The 20,019-nt window shown below is 56.3% G+C and overlaps 1 protein-coding gene across 1 annotated transcript in view; it reads right to left on the bottom strand.

Moving 5' to 3' along the window:
• Window positions 1-5,935: 5,935 nt before the first annotated feature.
• Window positions 5,936-20,019, bottom strand: part of SLCO2A1 (solute carrier organic anion transporter family member 2A1) — a 59,042-nt gene continuing 44,958 nt past the window's right edge. The window contains exons 4-14 of the mRNA XM_040965175.1: window positions 19,139-19,366; window positions 18,379-18,477; window positions 17,262-17,398; window positions 15,765-15,843; window positions 15,031-15,195; window positions 13,915-14,104; window positions 11,996-12,161; window positions 10,082-10,245; window positions 7,343-7,407; window positions 6,526-6,649; window positions 5,936-6,056 (exon numbers count right to left, since the gene is read on the bottom strand). Of these exons, the coding sequence (XP_040821109.1) occupies window positions 5,936-6,056; window positions 6,526-6,649; window positions 7,343-7,407; window positions 10,082-10,245; window positions 11,996-12,161; window positions 13,915-14,104; window positions 15,031-15,195; window positions 15,765-15,843; window positions 17,262-17,398; window positions 18,379-18,477; window positions 19,139-19,366 (1,538 nt within the window). The remainder of the gene's footprint in view (window positions 6,057-6,525; window positions 6,650-7,342; window positions 7,408-10,081; window positions 10,246-11,995; window positions 12,162-13,914; window positions 14,105-15,030; window positions 15,196-15,764; window positions 15,844-17,261; window positions 17,399-18,378; window positions 18,478-19,138; window positions 19,367-20,019) is intronic.

Below are 20,019 nucleotides of genomic sequence, written 5' to 3'. Positions count from 1 at the left end.
CCTCACCCGCCCGCAGCCCTGGGCGCAGCATCTCCTCTCAGCCCCGGGCTCAGCACCTGCCCGCAGCCCCGCAGCCCCGCAGTCCTGGGCGCCGCACCTGCTCGCAGTCCCGGGCGCAGCATCTCCCCGCAGCCCCGGGCACCACTCGCTTCCGGGAAGACGGAAGAGGGAGCCCGGTCCCAGGGTCTTGGCTATTGGTGAGAGGGCGTGGAAATGGCATCTCCCAGGGCTGCCGTGAAAACACAGGGGGCAGTAGCATGGGAAGCAAGCGCTCAAGCCGTTTGACTGACGACGTTGGGCTGGCGAGAGCTCTTCTGAGATCTGGAATCTGGGGAGGTTGTGTGGGTCCGACAGGAAAGATGTACAAGCTGTCGTTTCCTAAGTGTGGATGCCAGGAAAAGCGTTGGCCTCTTCCCAGAGTCGCCTTTCTGCCTTTTCTAAGCAGATGGTCGCGGGATGCAGGAAGCTCAGTGGTCAATTTCATGGGCTGGAGGATTTACCGGGACAGAGGGAAGTCGCGGGGAGGAAGAAGATGAGGAAAACGGGGCGGGAACTCCTGCCTCTATGCCTGCGGCACCTGCGCCTAGGCAAAAGTGGGAGTGGGAGGAGGGAGGGAGGGGCCGCAGCAGCGCCCGCTGCCCGTGGGGCAGGTTGGCAATGGGCAGTCGCTCCAGCCTCCTGCTTGGGCTTCGGCCCCGGGACGTTCTCAGAGCCGGCACAGGATTTCATATCACAGGTGCCTCAAAGTTCTCTCCAGCCCGTTGACTCTGGAATTCCGGTCGCTTTCTGATCTCCCCTCTAGAGTTGCTCCTGGTACTTGCACTTTGCCCTGTGTTCCTAAGGTCTCGCTACCGCCTGAGGTTCCTGCCCAGGGAAGGGCCAGGAGATTGTGTGTACACATGAGGCACCAGAAGAGGAAGTGGCGCGGGCATGCCCGGGTGTTGGACAGGGGAGGCGCCTGTGTTGCACCTGCTGCAGGATGCTGCGCCAGGCCTGGTCATGCTGGTGTCGTTGGGCTGCCGAGCCTGGGGCTAGACCTCCCCCCTGCAGACGGGTTTGTCCTCTCCTCCCTGTTGAGGACCCACCTTCCCCCACCCTCTCCTTTGTCTGCCCCCACTTGACCTGCATCTCTCAATCATCACCTCCTTTTTAGCTCCCTGCCTTTCTGCCTCAGCCTTGCCTGGAGCTGTACCCGCCGTGAATGCCTCCTTGAGGGGGAAACCTTGCTTGCTTGAACTTTTGCCACCCCAATGCCTGACAAGGCTTGCTTAGCTGGTGACCTAAGCCCTCGTGTCCTCCCAGGTTTGCTGCCCATGGAGAGGATTTGGGTGCCCACCTACCTGCCCTCCCCCTCCTCTGAGCACCCTCTGGATGACCCCTGCTTGCCCCCTCAGCGGGTAGGCTGGGCCATGTGACCAGCACCTGCCAATGGGCTTGGAGTCAAGTTGTGTTTCTTCTCTGCAAAGCACCACGTAACCCTGAGGAGCTTCCAGAACTTTCTTCCCCTGCCTCCCCGCATCATGACCGCATGACCGAGTGGAGGTGACTCAGGATCCAGGCAGTTGGGATTGCTGAGCTACCACTCAAAGCCCCTGCCCTGGACAGCCCCTACACCCGATGTGGACTAAAGGTGAGCAAGACAGAGCCTTGCCAGGCCTCTGGGGTTGGTGAGGCTCATGGTCACAGCACGGTCACGCTGCTGCTGACCAGAGCATGAGAGAAGCTTGTGAACTGAACAGCCTGGGGAGCTGTGAAGGTCGGTGTGTATTTTAGTTCTTACTGTCACCACATGTATGTTACAGAGAGAAGGAGAAACAGAGAAAGATTTGTGACTCACTGGTTCACTCCCTAAATGGCTGCAAATACTGGAGCTGGAGTTAGGATCTTCCTCCAGGTCTCCAGGGGAGGAACATGGCACATTAGTAAAGTGCAGGGGCCAAAGCACTTGGGCCATCTTCCTCTGCCTTCCCATTAGTAGGGAGCTGGATGGAAGTGGAGCAGCCAGGGCTTGAACTGGTCCCCATTTGGGATGCCAGCACCATAGGATGTAGCTTTTCTCTCTGTGCCACAGTGCCAGCCACAGGTTTTATTGTTATTACTATCTAGAAACAGCTGGTGCCTGGTGGGTAGGGACTTGAGCAAGGTGGACAGACCCTGTGCGGAATGGTGCAGGGGTGGAAAGGGGACAAAAGGACAGGACAGCCTTCTCCCACTGATGATTTACTACGGGCTTGCACATATTTAATCCCTGCTAAAAGATTACAGTGAGCCAGCCGCAGCCGGCAGCAGCAGGAGCAGTGCTTCTCCCGGGTGGAATTCCTGTGGTTGTGAAAGATGGGAGTTTCTCCTGGGTTTGGTCACTCTTTCCTCCCCGATTTCTCTCTCATCATACGAAACCATTTGAAAATCTCTCTGGAAAAACGTAACAAGTTACTATCCATTTGACACTGCTTGCGTGCAAGCCCCAGCTTAAATCTCCCTCTCACTTTTGGAGGCCAGATAGCGACTTTCCTTTATGGAGAAGCTGCTGGGCAGTCACAGTGGGGCAAGGAGTAGAGGGACTCTAGCTGGGACAGAGTCCCCCAAGGCCTTTCCTGCTCACAAACTCTCCTTCTCTCTATGATTCTCTCTTTTATAAAAGATTCATCTGAATTATTCAAAAGGTAGAGTTAAACACACACACAGAGAGAAGGAGAAAGATGCTCTACCTGCTGATTCACTCCCACAAACAGCTTCAATGGCCAGGGCTGGGGCAGGCTGAAGCCTGGAACTCTCCCCTGGTCTCCCACATGAGTAGCAGAGGCCCAAGTGCTGAGTCCTCTTCTGCTGCTGCCTTCCCAGGTGCATTAGCAGGGACTGGATGAAGGAGCGGACAGGACTTGAGGGGGTGTCGTGATATGGGATGCTGCAGTGTCAGGTGGTGGCTAAGGCCGCTGCACCAGCACACTGGCCACTCCATGCCTTTCTTATAATTCCCTGGCTTAGTGTTCCGTCAGCGCAGTTTCATGGACTGCTGGCAAGCTGGAGTGGGCTATGTTGGTTATCACCTCCATTCTAGATGCCTCATCTTGAGCGAGGCCTCAGGACCAGGAGGATCTCGGTCCTGGGCTGTGCTTAGGACCACTGCAGAGGGCTTCCAGCCAAACGACAACAGAAGTAGCCATGGCGTTTGGTTCTCTCTGCATTTACCCCTTCCCTGGTCCAAGGAGGGCCCGGGAAGGATGATGCCAAAAGCTGCCTGCAGACCCTTCCTTTTGTTCTGCCCTGGAGTGGCTGGGTTGCATGGGGGAGAGGCAGAGGTGCCGAGGGGTGGGCTGCCTAGGACTGGCCGGGGCGGAACTAGGAAGGGGAAAAGAATGGGGCATTGGGATGTGTGGATAGGAGTGTGTGCACTAGCAGAGGACTCCGGCCCTGGGTTGGCCTCTGCAAGGTCTCCGGACTCAGTGAGGGGCACAGGCACTCAGCAGGACCTAAGAGCACAGTGGCTTTGAGGGATGGGTACCCAGGAACTCGTGCATGGAGGCAGACCCAAGAAAGATGACGTCACATCACCAGCCGGTCAGCCAGGCTCAACTGATGTCAAGAATGCACCATATCTTACACGATGACACCAGACCAGACTCTGGCAGGCACTGAGTGCTCTGAAGGTTGTACGTGCCCGCTCACTCCTCACAGCCTTTCAGGAAGACCATAGTACCCCATGCTTCACTTGTGGTCAGATCCACCAAGCGCCTGGGGGGCCTGCTATTCTAGCAGAGGCCTGAGCGCTGTGTCAGACACAGGGCTGGGATGTGCATGGACAACCTTCTCTGTGAGTCTGCTGAGCCCTGCTTTAGAACGGCGAGGGGTGTGGTCCTGCTATCCCCTGCTGGCAGCAGGGGGGGATCATTTGCTGTCTGATGGTGGGGGAAGGGCAGTAGCACTGGTTGGGATGTTCATGGTTCTGATATTGACCCAGTGTTGTGAGTTTTGTGTCGTGGCCTTGGCTGTTTGTGGTGAGTCCCACTTCTGGCTTTAAAAATCCAGGGTAACGATTAGGCCTCTGCAAGCCAAGCACCATAGGCCTTACACAGTGGCCTGGGAAACATCACTGAGAGAGTGAGAAACACTGGGTGCCTGCCCGTGTGTGTTGATGGGCTGGGAGTGGCATTCCCCCACAACATCCCAAGGCCATGGGCTCCAGAGGGCAGCTCACCGGACTGTAAGTGCAGGTTCCACCTGCTCTCCAACAGCTGTATGTGGACAGCACAAATCCACAAGCAAGTGAAGTCCAAAGTAAAATGATAATTATTACATCATTACAATAATATCATAATAAAAGGGAGGCTCAAGAGGGCCACCAACATGCCAGGCTCAGAAGGTGGCATTCCTCTTTCGTGAGCTCAGCCAAAGGCAGTGCCCTGAGCCTTGGGTTAAACTGCGGTGAGGAAGACCAAGGTTAGTTGCAGGGAAATGGTCTTGAAGCATTGCCGATACCAGGTCCCAGGCAGACCCCCAACCTCCCTTCCCGAATGAGGCGGCTTTCCCCGGCACTTCCTTCAGTCTCATAGCAGTCTGACCAATCACCATGTGGAGATCCATGTGGATCTTTCCAGAGCATGTGGGTGGAGGGACCCGCCAGGGTCCGCCACGACAACTGGCATTCAAGGGGAACGTCTAGTGATGGCCAACAACTGGCTGACTCTTGGGGGCCCTGGGAACTTTGTCTCCATCCAGCACAGGGCAGGTGCATAGTCAGTGAGTGGGAAGGGCCCTGGGTTTGCCAGCCTCTGGGTTCTGCCAGGCTGGGTCCCTCCTCCTCCTCCTCATCTCATGCTGTCCTCCACTCCTTGCAGGGAGCTGAGAAATGGCGTCTTACAATGCCCTCACCCAACAGCTGTGTCTGGCACACAAGAGTCTTTGCTGTGCAGGGCTCCTGCCTCTGAATGTCCATCCCACACAGCCGTAGCCGTCAACCTTGGCATGCTGTGGGCTCCCTCCTATCTGGAGGCAAGGAGAAGGGGCCGAGCAGGTGTTGATGGATGATATCTAGTGTGTGAAGCCTGGTGACCCAGCCTCGTTGGACACCTGCTTTGTGGGTGACAGCCACCGAGTGGCGCCAGTCGGCCTCTGCTTGGCTTGTCTCTCATGCTGGGGACACCTCAGCTGTGTCGTCTTACTCCTTGATACCCAGGCGGGAATCCAACAGGGAAGTCCCCACGGAGCCACCTCATCTCTCCCAGAACACACTTGGTGAATGGGCATGGTGGCCAGCTGCAGGCCCCTCTGGTCTTCGCCTGGTGGTGGCTTTCTCAGATTGACATGTGCCTCCGGGAAGACAGGGACAGACATGGATGGTTCCAGAAGCGGGGGGCAGAAAGGTTTGTGGGTGACCCCCTCCTCATGGTTCCTGGGAGAGCCTGCAGGTGAATCATTAGCAGGGCCCTACTTTCCAATATGGTGGATTCCCAAAAAATCAGCCTCCGGGGGCTGGAAGGGCGGGAAGGGAGCCTGCCTCCTCTCACGCGCCCCTTGCCGATGCTGAACCCAGGCACAAGCACTGCCAGGTATTCCCCGACCCAGCTAGCTTGGATCCCTGCTTCTTCTCTCCCATCCTTCCCTCTGCAGGGTGGGAGCTGGGCGCCCTAAGAAGGAGGGAAGGCAGTCCTTTTGTTCCCAGGCTGGTGAGGGGCAGGGCTGCCTTGGTGGGGATCCAGCACCAAGAGGAACTCGGGCACAGCTCTGTGCCCACCCAGTTGGGGCACATAGTAGCTCCCAGGAGCCGGGAGTGGGGTCCTCTGAGAGATGGAGAGATGGAAGGCAAATGGTGGCTAGGGTCTTCCCTCATATTAAAAAAAAAAAAAACAAAACAAAAAAACACAAAAGAAAGGGCGTGTTAACACTAGTAAGTAAGGCAGTGTGGCCGGGCCAGCGAGGCCCGGGGCAGGGCGCGTGCTCAGATGAGGCCGGCTGCCTTCTCTTGCACATTGTACTCTCTGTTCTTCTTTACCCTCCAGCTGACCAGGAAGAGTCCCAGCGTGCCCAGCACCTTGTAGCCCATCTGCAGACCCAGGTACCTGAGGGAGCAGGAGGACATGGTAGCCGTGAGGGAGGGGCTTGGCAGCACGCGTCCCTATGGCCAAGGCCATCAGCAAGAGTGACCTCAGTGGTCCCGGGCAGGGATGGGATCCCGCTTCAGGAACCGTCTTCACTCTCTTCACGCACAAAGCAAGGGGGAGCAGGGCCTGGGACTCCTGGCCCAGTCATCCTCAGTGTCCACTGCACACCCACCAGGTGGCTGCATGGCCAAGGCTTCCCCCCCTTTGCCTCCAGCACCCCCTGCCTTGGTGGGGATGTGCTGTTGTGCCTTCCCCTCAAAGCCTCCTCTCTCCACCCCCACCTCCCCACAATGACAGTACAGCAGGCGCCATCCCAGTGGGACTCTTGCCTGTCCTGTCCCTTGTCCACAGGCGCCCAGGGGCTCACTCTCTGCTCCAGCCAGGGCCTGACCTCCTCCACATGCAGGCTGGCTTGCTGGCGTCTCACCTGTCCCGCAGGGCATCGTTGTCATAGTAGATGCAGGCCCCTCGCCGCCCGGAGCACTGAAAGCTCCACCGGACGCAGGAGTAGTCGATGGTGAGGCCGTAGAGGGCTGGAGCGGGCAGCCAGGCTGGCAGAGGTTGGGAGAGAAGAGGGAGAGTTCAGCTGTCACGGGGCTGCAGGCAGAACCCCCGACTGGGGCTAGCTCCCCAGCATCCCCTCTTCTGCCCCCACCCCGCTGCAGGTGCATGTGTGCGTGCAGGGCCCCACCCACCCCCTGGAACCCACAGGGAGTCTGGGCAGCTGCACTGCTTTTTGGTGACACCTGACCTGCTCCTACACCAGCCGCTTAGAGTGGAAAAGGCCAGGATATTGCACAGGGTTACCTGGGCTCAGACAGGCAGCATGCAGTGCGCTTACACTCCAGGGCTGGCCCTGGGTGGGGATACACTGAACCCCCTGGGCTCCCACCCTGCAACCAGCCTGGCAGGAAGCTCCTGTGGGGAGGGACCTCATCAAGGCAGCTACAGAAGCCTCCCTCCTTGGACTGCCCATGTGCCACTGCAGTGCATGAATCCACCTGCAGGGGCTGGCAATGTGGCACAGCACATTTAGCTGCTGCTGGCAGCCCAGGTGGGCATTGCTTTGAGTCCTGGCTGCTGCACTGCCAATCTGGCTTCTTAGCAAGGCATTTAGAAAAGCAGCGGAACACGGCACAAGTTCTTGGGCCCTCCCTGCATCCCATGTAGGAGATGATGGAGTTGGTGGTGGGGTTATTGTCATCCCTATGCCTCAAGAGCCCACTCGCCCGCAGGCCACTTACCCAGTAAGCGCATCAGCAGGAACTGGACACCGATGGCAAATGACTTTTCCTCCTGGTTCACCACGCTGCAAAGGAAGAGAGGAAATCACCAGGGGAGGCAGGAATAGGATGTGGGACAGGAGGCAGCCAGTCTGAGCCCGAAGCAGCCCTCCCATGGCTGCATGGTGTTGGGGTCTGAATGTTCCTCTGGAGGCCTTCAGAGTGGGTCACCGGGTCTGCAGCAGCGGCGGTCTCTGGGATGAAGTGTTCAGAAACACACATTTTCACCCCTCACCCAGCCAGAGTTAGATGTAGGGGCGTGTCCCCAACACCTGCACTTTAACCAGCTCCCCACACGGAGACCCTGCTGCACACCCTTGATGGAGAACCAGTGGTGTGAGTGGCTTTCAAGGCAGCCCCAGAGTCCCTTCCAGGAAGGCAGGTGGTGGATTCCAGCGGCTGAGCGTGGAGGACCTGCAGGCATGCTGCAGAGACAGGTCTCAACAGTGGCCTGGCTCCCGAACCAGGCAGGCAGCCCTTGGGGCACACACGGTGTCATCAGGGACCCAAGCTGCAGGCTCCCTGTGGACCGCAGCAAGAATTCCCCGCCTCGGGCCAGCTCTCACGGCCTCTGACCTACGCAGCTGCACAGCTCCACCCTCATGAAGGCTTTGGTTTGGTGGAATGCTCCTTGGAAATTCCTAAGCATTTTTTAGCCAGAGGTTTTACAGGTTTTTTTTTCTAAGACTGGTTTATTTGATTGAAAGGCAGAGTTATATAGAGAGATCTTTCATGCAGTAGTTCACTCGCTAGGTAGCTTCAACAGCTGGAGCTGGGCCAGGCTGAAGCCAGGAGCCAAGAGGAGCTTCTTCCAGGACTCCACTTGAGGATGCAAGTGGAGGTACAGGATGCAAACACTTGGGCCATTATCTGCTGCATTCCCAACAGGGAGCTGGGTTGGAAGTGGAGCAGCCAGGGCATGAACCAGCACCCATACAGACATTGTAGGTGGGAGTTAAAGATTTTTTAAATTTTCATTGGAAAGACAGACACACAGAAAGGAGGGGAGACAGAAAAAAAAAACATTCTGTCTGTTGGTTCACTTCCCAAGTGGCTACCATGGCCAGGGCTGAGCCAATATGAAGCCGGGAGCTTCTTCCAAGTTTCCCATAGGAGCCCAAAGCTTTGGGCCATCATCTACTGCTTTCCTAGGCCATAAGCTGAATGGGAAGTGAAGCAGCTGTAACTTGAACCGGGTCCGTTATGGGATCCCGAAGCTTGAAGGGGAAGGATGAGCCAATTAAGCCATTGCATCAAGCCCTACATTTTGAATCACACATTGTGTGGCTTCTCCTGTCCCTACCCTTCCTCACCAGAGGGGTATATATGTTTGACAGGGTAAGTTCAGAGAGAGGACGGACGGCCAGCCAGATGGCAGATCAAGAAGAGGGGTCCCGCTGCCTGTAGGAGCTGACAGGCACCTGCTGGGTAATGGGGCCCTAAGCTGCTGCATGGTCTGAACACGCATACTCCCCAGTGGGCACCTGCTGGGGAAGATGTTCCAGACAGAGGCACAGTGCGAGAGGAAACTCATAAGGAGCCCTCAGACCTCTGCCATGGGCAGCTTCACCCCTCCACCGTGACCACCAGAGTGCTGCTGGCAAACAGCTCCCAGGATGGCCCAGGGATGGGAATACCCACTGTGGTACAAGCAGGAGAGAAAGACATCCACCAGGCTCCCAGTGGAAAGGGCCTTGAACTGGATCTGGTGATGCTCCTTTTACAACTCTAGGTCCTCCCATCAGTTCAACCCAGATGCTACCCTCATCGTGGTTCTCACCCTGGGCAACTCTTTAAATGGGACTCAGTTGGACCTGGCTGTGGTCTCTGCCCTCCTTGGTTCTGGCTTTCAGGCCACTCTGTCTACATTCCCTGTGGCTGGAGGCTGGGACAGAGGCCGACAATGCACAATGCCGGTGTCTCCTACAGCCACTGGTGTCTTTAACCTTGACATTAACCAGCATGCTTCCAGTCACCTGCCCCAGGACGATGCCTCAGTAAGACACCCTGGTGTTTCTGGGATCTCCTGGCAGTCTCAGCATAGCCTTAGTGCACCCAGAGCAGCAGTGTGCAGAAAAGCCCACCCTGTGGTCGGAGCGATGCTCAGCTCTCCATGACGACCCTGACTCCAGGGTTTGAGAGCAGTTCTCAGGAGGCTGGGGGAGGGTGACGATCCTGTGCACTGGCTTGCTCACCTCCTTGTGGCCTTGTGCAGCTTCAGCTGAGGGCTAGGGGGGCCACTGTGGCTCTCCTGATCTGGGCAGCATGTGGGAGCCCCCACTGCAGCATCATACAGAGCAGGGAGTGGCTGAGAAGATGGTGGCAGTGGTGGTGGGAGACGTGACAGACATGCCAGGGGCTCTGAGCACCTGCCTGTTCTCTTGCTAAGCCCTGAGGACACGGTTTCTCTGGGCCACCTCTCAGGACAGCTACTGAACCTCTTACCTCGCCTCAATTTAATATGCCAGTTCACTGGCCCTTTTACCCCTGGTGCCAAAGAAGTATGCATCATGCATGGTGCTAAAGGCCCTGTAGGCCTGCCTGCTGCAGGTGCTAGCCCCAGACCCTGCCTGTGGAGACTCAGAGGACCACAGACAGGAGCAGCAGGGAGGGTAGGCCACTGGATGTCCCGGTAAATGGAGAGAAACAAGGGGAGAAGGCAGCCCCAGCCCCTACCCCTCGCCACAGAGCACCACTCACCGCAAGACCATCATATAGAGGGGATTGTGGGACATGCAGGCGATCAGGGCAGCGAAGGAGATGAGGAAGATGGTGGGGAGCAGGAAGTGGGCGCAGGGGATGAGGCAGGACCCTGCTTTCGCCGAAGCCGAGCCTCCAGTCACACAGCTGCAGTTCAAGTAGATCTATGAAAAGAAAGTGGAGTTGGAAAACAGGAGCTAATCAACATGGCTAGGGTTACACCTGCTCAGACGTCCATGCTGGCTCTCAGATTCTGTCCTCTTGGGAGCTGGGCAGAGGTCACTCATGGCTGCCATTGCAGCCTGTGACCACTGAAGTTTAAGAGCAGCTATGGGGCTGATTCTGGAATGAATGAGTTGGCATACCTCCTTCCATCAGACATTGGCGGGAACTACGTACTCTTATTGCGCTGGCTCCTGGGAAGCTCAGATATTAAGTTATACACAAATTGCTTTTATCTCTCTGTGTTTGGATTTCAAGAGATTTTTCCCCCCTTATAACTTACTATCTTTTTCTTTGATATAATGCTACTGGATTTTTATCTTGATGCACTTCTGCTTTTATTGGAAACTTGTCAAGATTATTTCTGAGAGTAGATGAGTCAGAGCTAAGTAATTACAGATAAGGAAACCACAGAGGCCACCACTGACTCCTCCAACTGGAAGGTAAGTGAGAGAGCATCTGGTTCAAACTCCTGGCCCTCGCTCTGCCCGAGAGCCACACTCCTCCTTGGCCAGGCAAGTAGCTTTGTTGTGTCCTTTCAGAGACTGATGGTCGGGGCTGCTCACTGTGCCTGTGGCCTCCACGTGGGCTTTAGGGAGCAGGTACAACCTTGTCCTCAGACCTCATGCCCTAACAAGGGTTGTGGAGCTCTGGCCCCTGCCCTCTGCCTGGCCTGGGTGGGCTGACATGCCTCAAGGGTCACATGAGCCAGTCTCTCCTGCTGCACTGTCCAGCACGCTCACGCCCTAGGGATGTGTCCCTGCCGTGTGCCCTTTGCCTCCACGCATTGCTCCTGGCTTCTCACAGGTTTTCTGTTTCTGACTGCTTTGTTCTAAGGCTATACCCTCAGGGAGGCCTCCAGGCACTTACTGTCCCACGGAACTGCTCCAAGGCATGGATTATTTTCTAGAACTCTCCTGCACTTACTAGATAGAACACCACCCCTCTGAGGGCAGGGGCCTTGTCTGACAGACCCAATGCCAAATCCTCTGCCCCTAAACAAATGACTCAAGTTGGTTTGCAGCTGGCTGCCCGGAGGAAGCCTGGAGCTGCAGCCTTCATAGAGGGATGGGGAGGGTCTTGCCCCAAGAGCACAGGAAACATGGGCTGCCCTGCATGGTGATGGAAGGCCTTGAATGGAAATGCTCCACTCCTAGCCCCAGACCTGACTGCAGGCCAGTGTCACAGCACACCTAGGGGCTGAATTTTAGAGCTAAGCATCTTTGAGTGGCACTTCTGCCTCTCGCCCTCCAGATCCACCTGACAGAGGCCCTCTGCCCCAGCTTCACTGGGACCTGTCCATGTGTGTGCCCTTGTAGCGTGGCTGGGGCACACAGGGCATGCAGGTGCCCCCACAGGATCAGTCAGGAGGAGGCTTGCAGACATCAGCTGGATAAGTACTTCAATTTGCTTCTGCTTCAAGAATGTGAATTCACTGAGTCTCAGACAGTGTTTAACTGATTTGGGGCATGGGCATGACCTGAGGCAGGGGGAGGCAGGGAGAGGTGGGAGGCAAGAGGAAAGAGAAGTGGAGGGAGGTGGGTGTGGCCCTGGAGAGGCCAGTACCCTGGTGATGGGTATGGAGTGAGCCCTGCCCATCCCAGAGCTGGGGAGCCATCTGTGAGGGCGCCACACTGAGCACTGGGACCTCAGCAGGCTCCTCCTGTCCCCCGGGGCCCTGGCTGCCCTTACCGGTTGCTTGGAGGCTGCAGAGCTGATGTTCATATCGCTGCAACCAGCATGGCAAGGGGAAAGGTACTCAATGCCGTTGTCTCCACAGACTGGGTGGAAGATGGAATCAGGACACGCACAGTCCCTGCGACAGGCGAGGGGCTGCGGACTCATAGAACTTGATGTGCTGCCAATAAAACAAGAAACAGAGAATCAAAGCAAGACAGAAGAAAACTCGATGGCTGCAGCCCAGTGTGAGTTCCTGGCCTGGTTAATGGGCTTGTGGGTCTCTGTTTGTCTTGGGCCAGTGCTACCCCGGGCTCAGAGCTATGCCTGTTGCAGTCAACGGTGAACCTGCCACTGCTGGGTGGCCACGCTGCCTCTCTGTTACTTCTGCTACCTGGAACCCAAACCTACTAATGTCATCATTGGAAAGCCGCATCAGCAACCCCATGGTCCAGCACAGGTGGACGATGGCAGCCCACTGACCAGCCGAGCCAGTGGCTACCAACCAACCAAACAGCCAGTCAATTAGGCAGCTAACCAGCCAATCGACCAACCAGTAAAAAAACAGCTAATCAACTAACCAACCAACCAACCAGCCAACCGAGCAGCCAACCAAACAGCCAGCTAACCAATCTGCTAACCAAGAGCCACTGGAAAAATTTGAAATGATGCAAGAGCATTTCAGAAATTTCTTAGAAAATGGAAAAGTTAAGTTCACTTTTGTGCAAGCATCGATAAAATGTAGGCAATTTTTTCCCAGGACTCCCTTTCAGGCACTTTTTGGAGATCTCACATGTGTGCCCTCCCTCGCGTCTGGCTGCACTCAGACTGAAGGCAGCAGCTGGCCTCCCGGGGTAAGCTGGGCTCCCCTTGGCAGCCTGTCCTCAGGATTGACACAGACACTGCCCGGAGCACTGGGCTCCTGCCTCTCATTGGTTGATCTTCCTGTTCCCACGTGTCCTGGATCTGTGACAATCAAGGTCTTGAGGCAGATCTAGGGAGGGATTGATCACTGCAGTCCAGAATTACACTGAGTTAATGACAGTGACAAAGGCCAGCTGTTAGTGAGTGTGCCCGGGGCTTTCCTTGCATGGTCATCAAGAGTCTACAACTGATTATTCATCCTTTCTTGGTGGGCAAATAAAGGGTTAGCAAAGTAACTTCCTCCAGGTGACACAGAGTGCCAAGACCAGAGTGCACGCCAGTCTGATGTTGGATGACAAAGCTGGCGCTGATGTTGCAGGGAGGACTACCCAGAGGCCTGTGGCTTCCGCACTTTCCTTGATGCAAAATTGGAAGTGGGGAGAGGGTGTTGCCCAAGCTGAGCCAACCTTACACCGGGGCCCCCTTTCTCCAGTGCTCACCAAAGACAAACAACTCTATTTCAAGGAGAAAGACACAGAAGGCACGGTGACTCCAAACATGGCAACCTCACGAGGCTAAGGTTACATGAAAGCAAAGGCTGTTGAAAGGAGCAAGTCAGGAGCATGTTCCTTGCTCAGCAGCCTGGGCTCTAGAATGTGATGCCAGACGGGAACTCTAGGAGCCTCGCTGATCTGCGCAAGCTGACGGGTCTACTTTCCCTGCCCTCCTCCTCGCTTGCCCTACTGGGTTAAGCCTGCCACTGCTTTCAGATCTTGGTCTCCTTCCATCCTTCTACAGCAGCTCCATGAGGTGCTGCGATTACAGCCGCCCCAGAGCAGATATTCAACCTAGCGCATTCCTTCACAGGTGCATTTCAATAGAAAAAAGAGAGAAGGCCCTGACTCCGATTGCCTGGAGTCTGCGAGGACCCAATGAAACACATGCAGGATCTGGCTGTCTACGCAACTGCCTGAGGGATCAGAACAGAAGGAAGGAGCACAGGAGGCAGGAAGGAGGACCCAGGCTCAGACCTTTGGAATGGGGATCTCTGCACCCGCTCTTGCCCTCACCTTGGGGGGTAGACCTCAGCCACAGTCGGTGTGGAACATCCCATGAAGAAGAGAGGTACGCAGAGGATCATGGAGATGGTGATGATGGTGGCGGCCACACGGGGGATGGTTTGCAGCGGGAACACAAACCGCTTCATGAGGATGCCTCCCAGTAGCATCCCCAGGGCCGCTGCAGGCAGATTCACGGCACCTGCAGGGGGCAAGAGGAAGAGATGAAGCCACGTGGGCACGCAGTCTGGGGCATGTGTGGGCAGCCAGAAAGGGAATGTGGATTCAGGAAGGCACACTTGGTGAGTTACATTCCAATGGGAATAGCTGACATAAGTGGATCACTCATTGTTTGCCAGAGTTCACTTAATGCAGCAGACTGCCCAACCTGTGTAAAGAGTCAAGAAGAGGGGCCGTTCCTGCAAGAGGGATGTGTGTTGAATGTGTATCTATTAAGCACCTTTCAATACCTGGCATCTCACTGCACCTTCATTGGGACCACACGCAGCTGGCTGGGGACAAGGGTAGCAGCAGGTGGAGACTGAAAACCAGAGGGGCCAAGCCACCACCAAGGGTGGCACAAGAGGCCAGGGGTTCAGGAGCCACCTTCAAATCATTCCTGAGTCTGTGTGGTCACACCCCCAGGCTACTGGGGGCGGGTAGCCCCATCAGTGGCCACCACTCCACAGATCCTGCTTCATTGACCAGGGTGGGTGGGCCCGGGCATTTGCATTTTGTGAAACCCTGCAGTGTGCAGCTGAGCTGAAGCTCATGGGGTCATGTGCTTTCAGCGAAGCAGACTGTCACCAGTCCCTGGAGAAAGCCTGGGAGCTCCTGTCCCTCCACCCCCCACCACCCCGATCCCATGTCCCTCTCCTTCTCAGTAGCTCTGGGTGACAGTGGGGGCTCTGGAGAATTGTCAGGGTTGCCAGCATCCTCAACATAGAGGAAGGAGGCTCCCAGCCTCAACTGCCAAGAACAGCCTCAACTGCCAATCAGAAAAAATGTCCTTGAAATGCTTTCTCCCAGGAAGTCCTCTCCTGTCTCGTGCCTGTGTCCAGCCTGCCCCCTCTACCCGTGAGTCCTGCCTGGGGAAGCGGGAAGCCCAGCCCACCCTCAGATGCCCACCAATGAGGAAGTTGGCATAGGCGGCCGAGGCTCCGTACTGCTTCTCCAGGAACTTGTTGAGGAAAGTAGAGAGGCCGGCAATGACGGAGGAGAAGGTGCACTGGACCAGCACCACAAGCAAGAAGAGCGGGTTCATCAGCAACCTCAGGAAGATGCGTGGAAAGCCTGCAAGCAAGCAATGTGTCAGGGGCCGCGCACCTGCCACAGCCTCCTGCTCCTCCTGGGGGCTCGCCTGCCATTCTCAGGGCCAGGCCCCAGGCCACCATGTGCACTGTGGACTGTCTACCCAGGGATGCCAATTCAGCATGCTCACCACCACCATAAAACAAGAGTATGCCGCAAAGACATCAGTAGGGGGCAACCTGAAATGGGACCCAGAGGGAGGATGGAGCGGAGCTGGGTGGAGATGGGGGTGGGGAGGGCTGTGAGCTCAGTCCCTGGGTCAGGGGTATAGGCACACCCGTGAGGTGCCACCATCATGCCTTAAACCTGCTACTGTTGCTTCTCCCCCTACCATGCACTCCACCCAAGACATACCTACCCTGAGCCCGCCCACCCGAAGTGGCCAACACAGACACACCCGCCCTGAGACCACCCACCCAAGGTGACCAGCCGCAGACACACCCACCCTGAGCCTGCCTGCCCAAGGTGGCCAATCCAGACACACCCATCTTGAGCCTGCCCACTCAGGGTAGTCAGCCACAGACACCCGAGGTGGCCAGCCCAGTCATTACGTTTAATGAAATCCACCAGGGTGCCTCTGGACTTGACCTCCTCCATCTTCCTCGCCTCCTCTGCTGTGGCAGGTGATCCCTGAAGGCAGCAAAAGGCGAGTGTTAGTGACCCCAGGACCCTGCTCCTCTCTGGTCCCTGTAGCCTTGCGTTGCAGAAGGAGGGAGAGAGACACCCAGAGAATGAGCACTTGGAGCAAACTGTCCCCCCACAACCTTTCAGTGTGCCTGGGGCTTTGGCACTGATGTCCCCTGCCACACACACACCTATAGGCCTCTCAACATTGCACAGATAACTTTGCTCAGGTCACTGCCAAAGTCGCTGTCCTAGGTCCTGTCCCTTCCTGTCCCAGCTGCCCTCAGCTTCCACTTGCACCATTGGTTTCTGAACCACACTGGTCCCAAATGCCCTGTCTATTTGTGCACTCCGTCTCCTCCCTGGGCTTCCCAATGATGACACCTGCCCTGTGCTGGCCACTTTTCTACCTGAGTCCTGGACACATGACCTAAGCAAGCTTACTGCCTAGTTGGAGCCTGTCAGCTCTGCCTGATGCCCCCAGCGCCTTCGCACTGTGGGTGCAAGGCTCTCTGAACATGATCATTGCCAAGGTCAGGCCATGCCTAGCCTTGAACATGTGTTGTCTCACTTCTCATCACCTCCTTACCAGGCAGCTACTGGCACAGTCTTGAGTATTTTACCCAAGAGGAGACATGGGAACAAGCTGCCCTGAGATCACTTGGCTGGTTGGGAAGCAGCAGAGCTGTATTTGAGCCCTGGTCTGCCTGCCCTCAGACCGCAAGGGCGTACTGCCAATCTCTGAGGCCTGGCCCCAAGGCAAGCTGAAGCCGCCTGCCCCTGACTCTCCTCCCATACTTAGCCTGGCTCTTATGCCTCATTGCTGGAGGCCAAGCTCTCTTTCTGGCTCACACTTAGGCCCAAGCTCCATCTGGTGTTCTAATCCAGCTTGCTGTGCAGCTCCTCCAGGCACCCCTCTAGGGTACCCAGCCTGCCCTGGCCTCCTCTCTCTGCTGGATGTGGCCCTGGGCAGGTCTTTCTTCCCAATCATCCAACTTGAGTCTAGCAAGACACTGCCAACCAGCCACAGCATCCGGACAAGTCTGAGTCTCTGAAGTCTAACAGCCAGACTTCCCTTCCAGATTTTCCATCCTGTCCTTCCCAGATCCCTTCCTCCAGCACACAGAGGGCTAGGCACCCCACCTTCCTCTGTCCTTCAGAGTCAGACAGTGCTGTACCCCGCTAACACTGATGGGCCAGGCTGAGTCTTGGCATTGATTGGCTCACAGCTCAGTATCTCCCACATGAAGTGTGTGTGTGGTGCTATGAGGACCCATCAGCACCCTTCCTCTCGCAAAGCTTCCGAGCAAGGTGCGTTGGGCTTTCACTCCCCAACTTGTTCAGCCTGCTGCAGCCTCTCAGATCCACTGAACTCCCACCTTTAAGACCCTTCATCCAAGGGTCATGGGCTCCCAGAACCTTACCTCTGCAGCTCTGGACATTGCCCGAGGGAAGAAAAAGAAGGGCAAAGAGGTGATGACCAAGAGGGCTGAAGAAATGAGCAGGCCCAGCCACCAGGCTCCAATCCAGCGGGGGTCCCCTGGGCTCAGGTTCACAGCAGCTGGAAGGAAATCAAAGGATACGGTGTTTGCTGAATGAATGCACAATTTCTGATCTGCTGGTTGTTTTACAGGAGGGAGAAAGGGAGAGAAGGAGAGAGAGAGAGAGAGAGAGAGAGAGAGAGAATCTCTTCTGGTTCACGCTGGCTGTGGCCGGACTGAGCCGAAGCCAGGGGCCATTCACATGGTGAATCTACGGATTCACTTCCCAGATGGCCACAACAGCCAGTGTTGAGTGGCTCAGGATTCAAACCAACCTTCCCATACTGGAACTGGTGTCGTAAATGGCAGCTTAACCCATTACACTACAACACCAACCCCATCTTCATACATCTTTTCTGAAACTCATGAATGTCTCAGACTCAAAGACTCATCGAACCAGTACAAGCGTTTGGCAGGTGATTAAGATGCAAGCTTGGGATTTGAGTCCTAGCTCTGTTTCGAATTCCTTCCTCCTGCTAACGTGCACCCTGGGAGGCAGCAGGTGACATTCAAGCAGCTGGGATTCTACAGCCCAGTTGGGACAGCCGGGGTGCGCTCCTGGTTCCTGGCTTTGACCTGGCTCCGCCTCAACTGTTGGCATGCATTCAGAGGGTCAACACGGAGAGAGGAGATCTCTCCTCCGCATTTCAAATTAATATATTTTTTTTTCCAGAAAGATTCATAGATTTACTGTTAAGTGTTACATCCTGATAGTTGATTATGGTGGAAAACTCAAGACTCTTGATTAGGTCTCAAAGGTCTCCTACAGACCTCTTTCTTGCAGAAAGCAGGTTTCACAGTTCACCCTGCACAGCCCAGCACAGCCCTTGGCCCTGGCAAGAGGAGAGCCACAGGGTCTTGCTCGATTGGCTGAGGGGCTGCAGGAGTGTAGCCAGACTGGAAGGAGGAACACCAAGTTAGGGGAATTGCAGCTTCCTGGCCCTGGTTGAATGGGGGGGGGGGGAGGTGCTCCAAGACAGTGCTCCCAGCACAGGCTTACCAGTGTCCACACGGCCGTAGTCCACAAAGATCTGCAGCATGACAGAGCCCAGCAGGTACCCGAAGGCCGGGCCAAACACGGCAATGGCAAACAGGATGGCTGTGAGCAGAAGAGGAGAAAAAAGGCTCAGGTGGACCAACAGGGTCTGGTAGCCCAGGTTCCTGTGTGCAGGGGGACTCCTGAGCTGTTGCCACAGCTGTCCCCCTGACAAGCCCACACCCACCGCATACACAGCCAGGACCAGGCACGACACCCATGTGTGCAGAAGCAAGGTGGCCTATTCCCCGACCAATGGGCTTCAGGGTGTGCTGGTGGAAAAAGGTATGTGGCTCATGGGTGGGATCACAGGATCCAAAGGTGTGGTCTGTCTGATCTGGGATATGGGCTCTGCAGATGCTCTGTGGTTTGCCCTAAGGGTACAGGCTGGCTATGCTCTAGGAGAAGAGGTGTGTCCTGCAGCAGTTGCTATTGACCTGGGTGCCACGTGCCTGGCACAGGGTATAGCACAGACATCCAGCATCTCAGGTAATCCCACAGCCACGTGGCACCTACCCAACAGACGGGGTAGGAAATGCCCAGGACCTTGGAGTTCAGACCCTTGCCCGGAGCTGCCCAGCTCTGAGGGCATAGAGTGGGCATGCAGGTCTGTGTGAGCCTAGGCCTCTGTATGCATCACAGTATCACAGGCAGAGAGGGGTTCAGCCACTGCCACTATCCCCACCTACCCTCTGTCCTGCCCCAGCCCTCCCTTCTGACTTACAGATGTACAGGGGAGAGTTGTTGGGCTCTGCGAAGTCGTCCACATAGGAGATCCCAAATGGCTGGATGGGCACGGTCCCAATGCCGGCTAGCAGTTGGGCCACCACCATGAGGGCCCACATGCTGCTGGTCTCCCTCCGGGGATCCTGGGCGGTGCTGTGGCATTTACTGGGGGGCAGGTCCTGCCAGTGCTTCCTGCAGAGCTCGGCCTGGAAGCGGCTGCTGTTCGCTGCAATGAGAGCAGGCATGGGGTTACCACCAGGTCAGCCTTCTGCTCCCACCTGAGCTCCTGGAGGGGAATGGGGCAGGGCAGAGCAGGGTCACAGGTCCCTGAGGAACCCTTCCTCCTAGGGCAGATGACCATCCTCGGGGCACGTCCATCCTTCTTCCTCCTCTGGGCACACACAGGAAGCTGAGTGTGGAAGGGTTGGTACCTCATTCCCTGGATGAAAGGGCCAGTAGGCGGTCACAGGGGCCCAGGTCTTTCATCCACAGGACAGATGTCACTCTGCCCCATGGAAGATGGTGTAACCTCCAGCCTGGGTTGTGTCCTTCCTGGGTCGTTTTCCCAAAGGCTTGGGTTGGGTTCCACTGGAGGACCCGCTGACAAGGACAGTCAATAATATCTTTATGGTGTCAAGAACCACAGCTCCGCTAAAGTGTAAACAACTCTGAGACCTCCAGGTTGAGCCTCTCACAGCAAAGGTGGGATGGAGGGGGGCTGCGGCTCCACACCTCGCCAGGATCCAGGCCTCATTTGGCTGTGGGCTCTACCAGGCATTCCTGCTGCCCCAGGCCCCTGCCTGTCATCTGGCCCACATGGAACGCTCAGCCTCCAAGTTTGGGTGGGTTCCTTCCCAGGGGATCACTTTCTCCCTCTGA

The sequence above is a fragment of the Ochotona curzoniae genome, unplaced genomic scaffold, assembly GCF_017591425.1.
Source record: "Ochotona curzoniae isolate NIBS_2020 unplaced genomic scaffold, NIBS_Ocur_1.0 contig_1302, whole genome shotgun sequence".
Taxonomy (NCBI): Eukaryota; Metazoa; Chordata; class Mammalia; order Lagomorpha; family Ochotonidae; genus Ochotona; species Ochotona curzoniae.
The sequence above is the reverse complement of the archived record's forward strand: the minus strand, read 5'-3'. Positions and strand labels throughout refer to the sequence as shown.